Source organism: Poecile atricapillus, chromosome 3, assembly GCF_030490865.1.
Source record: "Poecile atricapillus isolate bPoeAtr1 chromosome 3, bPoeAtr1.hap1, whole genome shotgun sequence".
Lineage (NCBI taxonomy): Eukaryota > Metazoa > Chordata > Aves > Passeriformes > Paridae > Poecile > Poecile atricapillus.
In genome coordinates, this window is record NC_081251.1 from 65,533,372 (window position 1) to 65,546,492 (window position 13,121).

Consider the following 13,121-nt stretch of genomic DNA (forward strand, 5'->3'; position numbering starts at 1 on the left):
CCCGGCGACCACAAAGTTCGGGAAGAGTAGAGAGAGTAAATCAGACACTGAAGATTGCTCTCATGAAATTGGCTGAGGAAACCAAGATGAGTTGGATTAAATGCCTTCCATTAGCTCTATTGAGGTTATGGACACAACCGAGAGCAGACTTGGGGGTGTCACCGTATGAAATGATGTTTGGGTTGCCTTTTTTGACCACTTTGGATGGCATTGGAACTTATGAAGAGGGGGAGCAAAGTCTGAAGAAGTATATACAAACAATAGCTAATACCTTGCAGGAGTTAAGAAAAAGGGGATACCTTCCCCAGACCACCCCAAAAGACTTTAAAATTCATAGAGTCAACCCAGGAGATTGGGTCCTCATCAAAGTTTGGAAAGAACAACCATTGACACCGAAGTGGGAAGGTCCCTTCCAGGTTCTGTTGGTTACAGAGACTGCTGTACATACACGTGAGAAAGGATGGACACATGCCACCAGAATAAAAGGACCAGTTCCAGCTCCAGAAGGATCGGCTCCAACTGCCAATGAATGGACTACAGAGAAAATAACAGACACCAAGCTAATTTTCAGAAGGAAGCCTTAAACTGGGTTTAACTGTATAACCTATTGACTAGTTTATTTAGAAAGATTCCAAAATGAACAGATGAGTATTTATTTATTTATTACTTTAAGGAAATAGAGGTTGAGAGATGTAATTGAGAGAATGGGTGTTTATTTGTCTATTTATTATTTTAAAGAAATAAAAGTTGAGAGATATAACTGTATTATAAGCCAATTATATGTAAGAAAGACTTAAGTGGAATAAGTTATGATATGAGATGAGATGTTGAGTTGTAAATAATTTGAGGTGTTATGAGTTGTAAATAATTTGCAATATCTGTATTTCTTCTTACAGATCGACAGATCCTGGGAGACAAATAGAACATTCCCTCACACACCTAGAGATTGGGCCCTGAAAGAAAAATTAACAAGTTGATACGGAAAGGGAATTTAAACTCCCGCAAAAAAGAAGCAAGGAAGTAACTGGAAAGAAGAGCGGAAAAAGGGAGGCAAGACTGAGCAGAAACACTTTTGCCACGATGGGTGGGAAAGTTATCTGTATCAGACTCCCATGGGTACTCCTCCTGTTAATTCTCCAAAAAGGAGAAGGGATTCCTTGTGACAAATGCTATTACCCCATATACGCGGGAGAATCTCAGATGGCCATCCTCAGGATCCATACGAACCCAAGTCCCCGATGTATCAACTTTTTAGAGTTAACCACTTGTGATGAGGATGGTAAGATTTATTGGCTGTCCGAAAATGTAGGTGATTTTAAGCAAAAATTGTTGGGGGAATGTCCTATGAAAGAAAAATGGATCTGTTCGGAAAGAAAGCCAAAAGAAAGGGATAATGAAAAGGCTAAAAACTACAGACCAGACTGGGTTAAGGAAAAAGAAATAAAAGGGATCATCAAACAGGGGCCTGGAATACAGACACTGGGAGGGAGGAATCTTTTCCTGGACTTAGCTGAGAGGATAAGTCGAGAATTTAATATCACTAATTGCTGGATTTGTGGGGATACCCAAATGGCGGTAATTTGGCCGTGGGAAGGGATACCTCTGACCCCTCAAAACCTATTAAGGGCATTAGAAAAAGGAAAGACAACCCCAGATATGAGGTCCGTGGAGGAAATCTGGAGCCTACGGTTAGATGTCATCGAAGACGAATGTATTTGGAGGAAAGGACCCTGGTTCAAGTTTTATGTAGGTGAGTTACCATGCAAAAGATATTTGGTAACTAATGACACGCATAAATGGTGGATTCCTCTGGCTCCTCATTTGTACTGGTCCAAGGAGAGGAAACAAAGACGCTGCTATGTAGAAAGGGAAAAATTATATGAGTGTGCAACTGCAGATCCAAATCCATTACAAGGGGACAAAAGGTTAGCCAAATTTTGGCACCATATTGGAATGGACACTATAGAACCCCCGGGCTTCTGGAGGGCTCCAACTAGTTTTTATTGGATTTGTGGAAGATCAGCTTATGTCATGCTGCCTAAGGACTCGGCGGGAAGTTGTACACTTGGAATCATTAAATCTTCCTTTTTCCTTCTTCCCCGAATAGAGGGACAGCATTTGGGGGTTCCATTGTATGATGAACTTAAAAGGAAAAGGAGAGAAGTGTTAATTGGAGGAGCCCAAAAATGGGGAGATGATGAGTGGCCACCAGAAAGGATTATAGCCACTTATGGCCCGGCTACCTGGGCGCAAGACGGATCATGGGGGTATAGAACACCAATATACATGCTCAACAGACTAATATGATTACAAGCGGTGATAGAAATTATCTCCAATCAGTCCAGCCTGGCCATCGATTTACTATCTGCACAAGCTCGACAAATGAGGACCATGATATACCAAAATTGATTAGCACTGGATTATTTACTGGCACAAGAAGGAGGCGTGTGTGGGAAGTTCAACTCCTCTGAGTGCTGCATTGAAATAGATGACCACAGTGAGGTAATTAAAAACATAACTACCAACATCCGGAAACTAGCACACATCCCGGTTCAGAAGTGGTCCTCACTAGTAAAGACCAGTTGGTGGGATGATCTATTTAATGGAGAATGGTGGAGAAAGTTGTTAATTGTCGTAGGCTGTGCATTAATCAGTGTCTCCTTCCTTGTCTGATGCCATACGTAATCCGGACCATCACAAAAACTGTACAAAAATCTCTGGAGCTGAGTTTAAAACAAGAATTAAGTGAAAACATCTACCTGATAAAGACTGAGAACTCAGACAGAGGTCATGAACCCGAATCAGCAGTGTCCCTCTGCAAGAATTTCCAGAAGCTCTGGAAAATCTATCAGGCGTACGAAGAAGATGTTTGAAGTTGGGACAATAAGTGTTTTGACAATAAGTGTTTTGATGTGGGCTTAAGCTCGCAAAGACTGTTTTAAGGACTGTTTACGGGGTTCGGGCTTAAGCCCGATAAAAATTTTAGAGGGGGGAGTTGTTATAAGTATTTTAAATGAACTCTTTTATATACTGTTAAACTAGGGTTCGAATGATTGTAATTGTTGGTTTTGTTGGTATGTTCTTGTTCCCCCCCTATTAACTGTGTTGGTTTTGACCCCAGTTGTCCGCTATGTAGACCTCTCCTAGTTTTGCTGAACATTCCTTATCAATCACCTTAACCCTGCCCCTACCCCCTATCCATCATTGTAAACCCCACCTCTTCTTCCAGACCCTTCCATGTCTACCATTCCTGCCTTGATACTTTATTGGTGGTTGTGTTACATTCCTGCCCTCATTGTATCCCCATTGGTCCTTGAGAGTGTAACCACCTCCCCTCACTCCTCCTCCTGACATCTCCCATTGGACCCTGGGTTGTACCCTCCCCTGGGGATCGGGCCATATTTAACCTCTTGCACAGCTGTGTTTGGGGGCTCTCCTTTTCGGGTTATCAATTGAGGGAATTCAGGCTAGCCTGGGTTCCAATTCCTGTTGGTATTTTTGGAGTTATCAAATAAAGGGTTTGGCTACTTGCCTTTTTAACATCCATCAAGAGTCCAGACCCTGTTTTTGACATGGCTGCCATCCCCCTGCTCTGGGACTAGCACGGCGGGAGCCAGCCACATGGGCGCCACTTTTTCCAGAACTCCATCACTCTTGGGCGCAGCCTTTTTTTTGCAGAACCATGCCGCCGCACCGCACCACCACGACGGGACGCATGCAGCGGCTCCCCGGCACAGCCGCCGCCATATTTTTCCCGAAGTACATCACGCCATTTTTCTCCGAACTGCCGCCCCCGCCGCTGCCCCTGCCGCGCGGTGAGCGGGGGCGGCGGCGGCCCAACATGGACACCGCCACGTTGTTCCGACAAAACGTCACCATCGCCGTATTGCTCCCGTATCACGTGACCACATAGTCGCCGCCATGTGGTTAGGGTTAGTGTTAGTGTTGGGGTTAGAGTTAGGATTTAAGGTTAGTGTTAGGGGTTAGGGTTAGGTAAATTCTCTGCAGCCCTGTGCTCTCCAGTCTGTCGAGGCACTTTTACCCTTCTGCAGAAGAGACTTACCCTGAGTTACTGCAACTGATTCCCTTAATGGCTCATGCCAAAGGCATGGAAGTTGCAGCCAGGGAACTCAGGGTTTGCTGCACACTATTTACCTACTTCAGGGAAACTTCTGGAGGGAGCTTTTCTGCCGTATTTTTTCCTTGTAGTGCCTTAGTGATGAAAGGCAATTTCCTCCCAGAAAGAGGCTGAAGATCCCATATTTAACCCTAAAGAAAGGATGTGCAATGCCCACTAGTTACAGAGCAGTAGGTAGGTCCTCATTGTTACTTTACCATAAGTAACTTGTTCTTGAGCCCTTATCTTCAGTTTAAGTTATCTTTATTGGAGGAAAAGTGCATCCCCACAGAGCAATAGCCAGGAACAAGCATTTTATTCTCCTCCTCCCTTATTTTCTTTTTGTGACAACGCCTGAAGGTCCCTTCTCAGCTTTGGCAAGAAAAATGCTTTGTTCATGGTTCATGACATTAGCTTTTCTGGCAATGTCCTTGGAGAAGAAGGGGGGTAGATAAGCTTTCAGAAAAAGCTTACAGATAACTGCCGTAAGAACAGCATGAAGGATGAAATCTCTTCCTCTAAGAATTATTAAGCCCTATGATCTCTCAATGCTTCTGCGTCTAATTTCTTAGAAAACACACATCATGTCCAACAGATAATACAGTTCTTGTACATTGCTGACTTTAGCCCACCTTTCTGCCAGTGCTGGCAGTCTCACCAGCGCATGTGTTAGGAATGTTGCTTCAATTTGTTTCCAGTGGTTTAAGTTTGGTTTTTCACTGTCTCATCTGCACCATGCTTCATATTCTGAGGGCCAAGCAGCAGCTCAGAGTGATACCCTGGGACGGATGAGGCCCATGTTCAGTAGCTCACAGCCACAAAACTTTGGTATGAGGTTCATGCAGCTAGAAAGAGATGTCCCTGGACATTATTACATCAGCCTTCCTAGGGATCCTCTTTTCCACTGAGCTTCACATACACATTTCTTCTGACTTGATTGCAGGTCCTACTGGGGCTCCTCCCTTGCTTGCAAAGTACCTGGCAGGGTACAAGCCTTCATCGGCAGAGAAGCTATCTAAAGGCCTGACCCAGAGAGACACTGAGTGGTTAAACACTGTAATTCAATGAGAATCTCCAGATGAGATAGTGAAAGCTGGATAAGATCCAGGCCTGGATCTTAACAGACTGAATGTTCAAGTGCTCTGCTCAGCAGGTTGGTTAAATCCCAGCCTGCAAGGGAGCAAAGCCTTACAGAGCCAGCCCGTGGGCCTGCACTGCCCCACAAAGTCTTCACTTTCCACTGAGACAGTCATCCTGCTGCTGAGATCCTACAGGCCTATACAGCCTATTTGCTTCCTGTGACATGTTTGATGACCATATGGATAGTCTCTTTCCTTTAAAGCCTCATCATAAACAAGCAATCAAAATACTGGGAATAAAATCACAAAGTAGAGCATTGGGGAAACTGTTTGCCAAAGCTTTCACTCGCTGCAACGTCCCAGGCTCATCCCAGGCCAGCTGCAGTGCTCACAGATTTGTTTGAAAATAGCTGATTCGGAATCAGTGTCTTAGAAGGAAAACATTTTAACAGGCAATGAAAAGCAGGACATAGCTCTTTAAACAACACTTGTATGAAGGCCAGTGCAGGTCCTTAGCAAAGTCCTAAAGCTCTGGTGTGGGACCACTTTCCCAGCCTGTGGATAGGTCTGCCAAACTCCCAGGATAGCCCAAGGAGGCCCTGCTCAACCAAGTGTGACCCACTGATACGTTGCAAAGTCCAGTCTCATGAGTGGAAATGTGCCCCAAAAGGCACTGTGGAGCACTTACAGGTGAGCAGTGAGCTGTCCAAGTTATTGTCATCTCTTAAACCATCACAAACAGTGGTCTGATAATGCCAAAGGCACTCTTACGCTTTTAAAATATGAAGTACTGAATCTGCATGTGTATCACTCAAGATGTCCAAGTGGGAAGTGAATTATGCTAATCAGCATTTATACCCTATCATCAGTAAACAGAAAACACAAGCATTTCTTATTCTCCATTCATCAGCATATTTGTTTTTTTCAAATATTTATATAATTAAATACATATATAATAAATATTTCATATTTATTTATTTATCTGATTTATTTATTTATCCAATAGGACATAAAACACAAATGCTGCAAAGTTCAGAAAATTCCTGCACCAGTCTCAGCTCAGCCTCATCTGCAATCATCAGTGTGTCAGGAAATCACGGTATCATGCTAAGATGGCAGAAAAGAGCTTATTTTGGTTTTCACCAGATGGTTGCTTTACAGACACACCAAAAAGATTAAAGGAATTCCAAAGAAATACATTTCCTTCTAGTTCTCATTGGGTTTGTTACTCCACAGATCGAACAAGAGCTTTCTGAGTCTTATCTTGTGAAGACAATTTCCACAAAGAGATGAGGGGGGGCAGGTGCCACATATTCTTTCATCCTCTGTCTTTTTTAACTTGTTTTATTAATTTCATGCTATGGTTGTTCTGTGAAATGGGCATCAGAGAAGTAAAAGCTAAAGGCCTGAAAGTTTTAGATGCAATGTTGCCTTGTCAGTGATCCAGCAGAAGGACATTTGAAAAAAAGCTGTATCCTTCAGCACAATGACATAAAAGCCTGTGGGTTTTACATTTGACAAGTGACATTGTCACATGCCCTGCACTGGAAAGACGTGAGAGATACTGAGAGCACTTCCACAACCTTAGCAATAGCTTTGATCCTTTCCAGAGCAAAACAAAGTACTCTTTATTTCACTCAGCTTGAAAGGTACCAACTACGACACTTTGATAGATGAGATTTTTTTCCCACTCACATTAGAATCATAGAATCAGAAAGTGGTTGGGCTGGAAGGGACCTTTAAAAGTCATCCAGTCCGACCCTCTTGCAATAAGCAGGGACATCTTCACCTAGACCAGGCTGCTCAGAGCCCCATCCAGCCTGGCCTTGCACCCTTCCAGAGACAGAGCATCTACAACCTCTCTGAGAAACCTGTTACAGTGTTTTGCCATTCTCATAAAAAAAAAAAATTCTTCCTTAAACCTGGTCTGAATATACTTTCTTTCAGTTTAAAACCATTGTTCTATCACAACAGACCCTATTTTCAGTTTGTCCCTATCTTTCTTATAAGTTCCTTTAGCTTCTCTTTCCCCGCAAACATGGATCAGCACAGAATTAAAGAGCCTGCTTCATTTTCTTCCTTGACTTTTCATTTGTTATTAGGACAGGAACCGTTTGAGTCACCCGTTTCCTAATGTTCCTTGTTCCTCCAGGAAATCTTATCAGAACAGCAAGGTTAAGATGAATACTTAAAACACTGGGGCCATGCTATCACTGGAAAAGGTAGTATGTGAAGAAACATGCTTCAAATTTAATTTTGTCTTCATCCTGAACGTGACATTGGAAGCTCACTGCTTGTTTTTGGAAAACTGTATTTAACAAAAACATTCTACCTCCTCAAAATACCCTTGGCTTCTCCATTATTTCTATAGCTCAGACAGTAATCAAAGTAATAAAATTTCAGTCTGTGATGCATACTAAAAATCTGAGGACTGAGTGTAGGGAAGATTGGTAGGCTAGTAACTATTAGAATTTCCCTTTTAAAAAACCTAGAAAGCAGATTCAATTTCTTTTAATGCTGTATGAAAAGAACATCACTCACACGCTCCTCAAGCGTGAGGAAATGCAAAACTTGTTTGCCTATGCCAGCTGACGTCTGCTCAGTTGTGCACTGTGATCATGTTCAGTTCTGATTCTCTGGGCTTTATATGTGCGCTCAGCTTTACACGTTGCTCATGTAGCAAATCAGGTAGCAGCCAGCAGGTTATTACCCCATAGTTTCTGCACAGATCGTAATGATTTCTGGCTCAGAATCTAAAACACACAGGTTTTTGGGAAAAGGCAGCTGAAGACATTTTCACATCCAGTTGTTTATTTCTAGTCTGTCCTCAGCAACTCATGGCTCAATTATGCCAGTGCCACATGTAGTCAAGCTATAAACCTGATGGGAGAAGAGAAACATTAAATGTAACCACAGGGTTTTGTAGGATGTTTACAAACCTTAACTTTGCAAATTTAATCTTAACTCCACTTCAGCAATGAGATTTACACCGCAGCCCCACAAGCACCGATATCAACGTTACCTGTGATGCATCAGATTCTGAGAGCTTCTAAGCCAGCTGTCTAGCAGGAAAAAAACATGGGGCAACCATGCCTCTCTTGAATCTGAGTAAATGCTGTTGTCATTCACCTGCTTAAAAGTCTAATTTCACATGTATCACCTCAAAATGGATTTTTTTTTTTTTTTTGCAACTTACAAGAAGTTTAAACAGTTATTCATCCATGATCAGAGTATCAATTATTTGGATTAAATATCTTTTTCACAAAAATCAGAAAGTCTGAGTAGACATATGAGGTAAACTATTCCAGCCATTTGATGGGGGTTTCAAAGTAAATTCTAGTTGTGAACTATCTGTGGCAGAGACCATTCTGTTACATGCTATAAGGGGAATTCCAATATATTTTGTAATTTTTGCAATAAAAAGTAATTACCAAGTTGGCATAAAAATGAGAAAGAAAAATGGTGAAGTTCTGAACCCAAGAAAAAATGTTATTCTAGTTCTACTTCTAGAGCAGTCAGAAGCATTCAGGTATGTCAGCCTCCTGATACATTTCTTCATGATAACATACAATGATGGCAGTTTCAAACTCCAACAAAGAATACACTGAACTGTATTACACTCCCAGGGATTTTTTCCTAAATCAAATATGATTGAAATTAACAAAGAGATGAATATAGAAGGAAAATGGCAAATACACAAGGAATAAAGAAACAATATGATTTTCAAACAAGAATGGCTAACTTGCAGCAATGTGCCACAGTTTAATCCATTTTAAAAGTAATTAAGTTCTTTGGGGCAATTAAGCTAGCATCAGGGCAGTAAAAAGCACACAGAGCCTGTATTTACGGATGTGTTATAACAGCAGTTCTAAAATGAAATACTGCATGATTAAATTTTAACAACCAAGAAACAACCCCTTTGTGTACCATGAAACCAAATAGATCTTGTAGGGGCAAGAGAAAGGGGATGATGTTTGGGTTTTTTGGTTTTTTTTTATTTTACTACAAAAAAACCTATGGAGTTAGTAGTGCAACATCAAAGAATCAATGGAGCTCTGATGAGGATTGTTGTGCTGGTTTTGCATTAATTGATTTGTGATGAAGGGGAAAAAAAATCAGTGTTGCTTAAAGCTCAGCTTTAGAAAGGAATTATCTCATGTGCTGAAGTAAAATCCTGATGCTAAAACAGACTACAAATGTTATCATCTATGTGTGTGAACTGACAGTGGTCAAATAAGAGATTTTTAGGCTCCAGGCACTAGCTTGAGCCTGTGGGAAAGTCAGGTGCACAACTTTCTCACTCTGGGCTGAGAAATCCCAAGGAGGAATCCAAACAGTCCTTGGAGAAGGAAAACAACTTTTGCAGGTGTTGTTTATCTCCTTGTTGTATACTTGCAAGAAACGGTCAAGGGGTGTTGTTCCCAACTGTCCAGTGATGGTGATGTGTTGGTTTGATGACCAATGAAAGCTTTACCTTTTTAGACCTCAGAACTGTCTACAAAAGAAGATCTGGAAGAATAAAAAATGCTCTCTTTTGCATTTAAAGCTAGAGAGTCTACGTCGGCACTTTCGCCATTCCTAATACAGTGCAACATCTATGAAAATTTAATATATGCAAATGATCTTAAAAAGCAACTGAGTTTTATGCTGAACATGGCTAAAATGAAGGAATTGGCCCGAGACTCACAGTTTGCAGAAAACAGTTTACTAGTGCAATTGCTGCACTGTTCAAATATTAACTAATATCCTGCTATCATGCTATGATAAATCAGAAAATAAAAAAGATCAAGGTATTCCGAGTAATAAAGTGATGGTATTGTGCTGGGATTCCCACAATGTTCTATTCACCCATTATGAAAAAAAGGTGAAATACACACTTGGAACCATAGAACTACCCCACTGACAAAAGCTATTGACTTTTTCCTGTTGGAAAGCTTTATCAGTTTTTTTAAGTATCTGGCTGGTTTTTTTTCAATTAAAGCCATATTGCTTAGATGTAAAAAGAACATAATGCAAATATCAAGCCAATTTATTAACAGTATCTGTCAGTTTTCAATCAGGATAGAGGTAAAAATCAGATGCATCCCAATAGGACAGGTAATCAACTCTGCTCTTTGTAGGCTTTACCCTCTCAGTAATAAAATGTAAAAGAAATCACTGCCTTTGTTGGTTTTTAAAATTATTTGGGATTTAGGCAAAATACATACTCCAGAAACAAACTCTTCAGTGTCTCCCAATTCCCTTCAAGTTTATTTAGAATTCTTAGGAATTATAGCTTCCCTTTGGTTTTCTCAATTTCTTAAGGAAGTGTTTATAATGTTTCATAATCATTATTTAGTACAGACATGCTGAAAACATCTTCCAATAATGCTAAAACATGGCCAACTGGGATCCAAGCAAATATACCCAGAACCAGCAAGTTCATTCACCACATGAATCTTGACTTGTCCCTGAGGGCTGTTGGCTTTTATAGTGAAGAGCTGGCCCACAAAGAAGTGTTAACCTTATGTGTCACATATTTGTTGCTCACATTTCAAAATGTAGAATATCCACAGATAGAGCTAACTGTTATTTTAGCCTAAGATAAATCTCCTGTGAAATAGTTTTAATCTATGCAGGAGTGATTAAATTGCACGCTTGCTGTTTATCCTTACTGTAGGATAACCTGTTCACAAGAGGTTTCAAGTTCAGCTTGCAAACCATTACAAAAGCACCTGTTATCCTCAGTCCAGCTTTTCCAACTGCTGGCCCAGCACTAAGGCTCAAGCCCCTCTGCCACCCCCTCTTGCACACACCAACTGCCTGCTGGCTGCCAGCAGAGACACCTTATGGAAGGCAAGTTTCTAAGATTTGGCACTAGAGCAGACTTTTAACAGGAACTGTTAAACTTAACAGGAAACCTGTTTTGTATAGATGCAAATTTTGCCCAGTTTTTTACAAGACTGCCTTGCACACCTATGCCTAAGTACTTGAACTCAACTTACCTTTCGGCCCTACTCCCCAGCATGTGAGGAACAGATGCTTTTCAAATTACCTGCACCAGCTTGCAGGCAAACTGAAAACCAGTTTTCTACATATTCCCCTTATTTATTGGATGAACTGAAATAGTTCCCAAAAAACTTGCAGGTAAAATGTCTTTCCAACCACTTCACCCATGCCTTCATCTTACTATGTGCAACAAAGTTTGAAAAACGGCATCTTTGAATTCTTCAGAAGATGGATGTACCTACTTGAGATCGTTGGTTTCAGAAAAAAAATCATTTATAAGCTTGCACAGTGTCTTAATAGGATCACAAAACACTGGACTTTCCCCTCCAATGTTAATACAAACAAACATGCCAAAAATTAGAGCATTTTATTTCACCAGGCAACATATCTGAAGAGTTTTGGGCTGAGCTGTTTCCATCTTTTAGAACTCAAAACTTATTTTTACTGTAAGCAAACATCCTATTTTAAGTGACAAATCAGAATCAACATCTGTTCAGTATGCAATCTGATCTAAGACTGCATTTTACTTCTATGTAGTAGTGAGTTACCCTTATATTCTTACTCCGTATTAACAGAGCCCAACCCAATATTAGTATCTTTGTTTGATGTAAGGTAGAAAAAACTCGGAATGCTAGGTTACTAGATAAGCATAAGGAGGAGAAAAAAGTAGCTAATTTGTATCAGAAAGAATCGAAGTTCGAAAAACTCAAACACAAGGGAAAGAGGAAGATGAGACAAGAAAATAGTCTTTAAAGAAAAGCCGTTTTGGGATTTTTAAGTACTAGAGGAACTGACTTACGCTATACCACAAACCACCCCACATAATATTGCTACCAAGAAATCAAAGCTTTTGAGTACCAACAGACTTCATCTCTCTCCCCCCAAGACCGAGTTTTGTAAGAAGGCATCAATCTGCCCGGTCGGGAAAATGCTGTCTGGGATATCCGAGACTTTCACCTCGGATGGTCGCACTGAAACGCTCAATACCGAGCACCAGCCCTCCTCTGGGAACAAAAAGCTCGTACTAGGAGGCTACCAAACCAAACATTAGGAACGATCAGGAAGCTTTATTATATTCCACCTGAAAAAGGGCGAACGACTGCACAGTCAGAGTCCAGAAGCAGGCATTTTGCGAGGCTTCTCCCGGTCAGTCCTTCGCGGGAACCACACAGGAGAGAGGGCCGGCACCAGGAGGACGGGGGGTCAGGACTCGTCGGGCTTGTCGGCGGGCGGCCCGCAGGGCTGCAGCATCTTCTCCATCAGGTTGAAGCGGACGCGCGCCTTGCTCTCGTTCTCGGCGATGGCGAAGTAGTTGAGCAGGTCGAAGTGGCCCATGTAGGAGCAGTACGAGTCGCGGTGCTGGTTCACCAGCCACTCCCACTTGGTGGTGTCGGCGTGCCCCGTGCCGATGTACTTGGACTGCAGGTGCTCCAGCTGGCTGTGGATGGTGTAGCGGTCCGTCATGGCGCGGCGGGCGGGCGGAGCGCGGGATGGCGGGCGGCGCGGACGGGCCTGGGCGGGCGGCGACGAAGGGCCTGGGCGGGCGGCGACGAAGGACGGATCTCGGCGCCGGGACCTTTTCCGGCGGCCGCAGCAGCGCTTCCCGCCGCTTTTCCTGCCGCAGTGCCCGACGGGAGCGCGCCGAGAAGAGCCTGCCGGGAGCTGTAGTCTCTCCACCCCGCCCGGCGGGGGCGGGCCCTGGCGTAGCAAACTATTGATCCCGTAATAAAATGGTTTACTGCCGGTGTGATCATGTCAGTTGGCTAATTCGTAGTAAAGCAAGAGGTAGTTACAAGGCCGGGCCGGCATCTGTAACGCAGGGTTCTTTTAAAGCACGTAGCAGAGGGCTGGCTCCAGATCAGATTTGAATTCTGAGCACGGCTGCAGGGCTGCGCCTCAGATCGAGGCAGATGCTCAACAGAGCCTCGGTGTAAAAC

The 13,121-nt window shown here is 42.5% G+C and overlaps 1 protein-coding gene across 1 annotated transcript; it reads right to left on the reverse strand.

Annotated features, from left to right (window-relative positions):
• Positions 1–12,231: 12,231 nt before the first annotated feature.
• Positions 12,232–12,746, reverse strand: SF3B5 (splicing factor 3b subunit 5). The gene has a single exon (XM_058836623.1). It carries the CDS (start codon positions 12,646–12,648, stop codon positions 12,388–12,390), a length of 261 nt encoding a protein of 86 aa, XP_058692606.1. The 5' UTR covers positions 12,649–12,746; the 3' UTR covers positions 12,232–12,387.
• Between the last annotated feature and the right edge of the window lie 375 nt (positions 12,747–13,121).

Bases quoted from the DNA above. Each gene is read 5' to 3' on its own strand.
- SF3B5 (XM_058836623.1), bottom strand. From the start codon at position 12,648: ATGACGGACCGCTACACCATCCACAGCCAGCTGGAGCACCTGCAGTCC.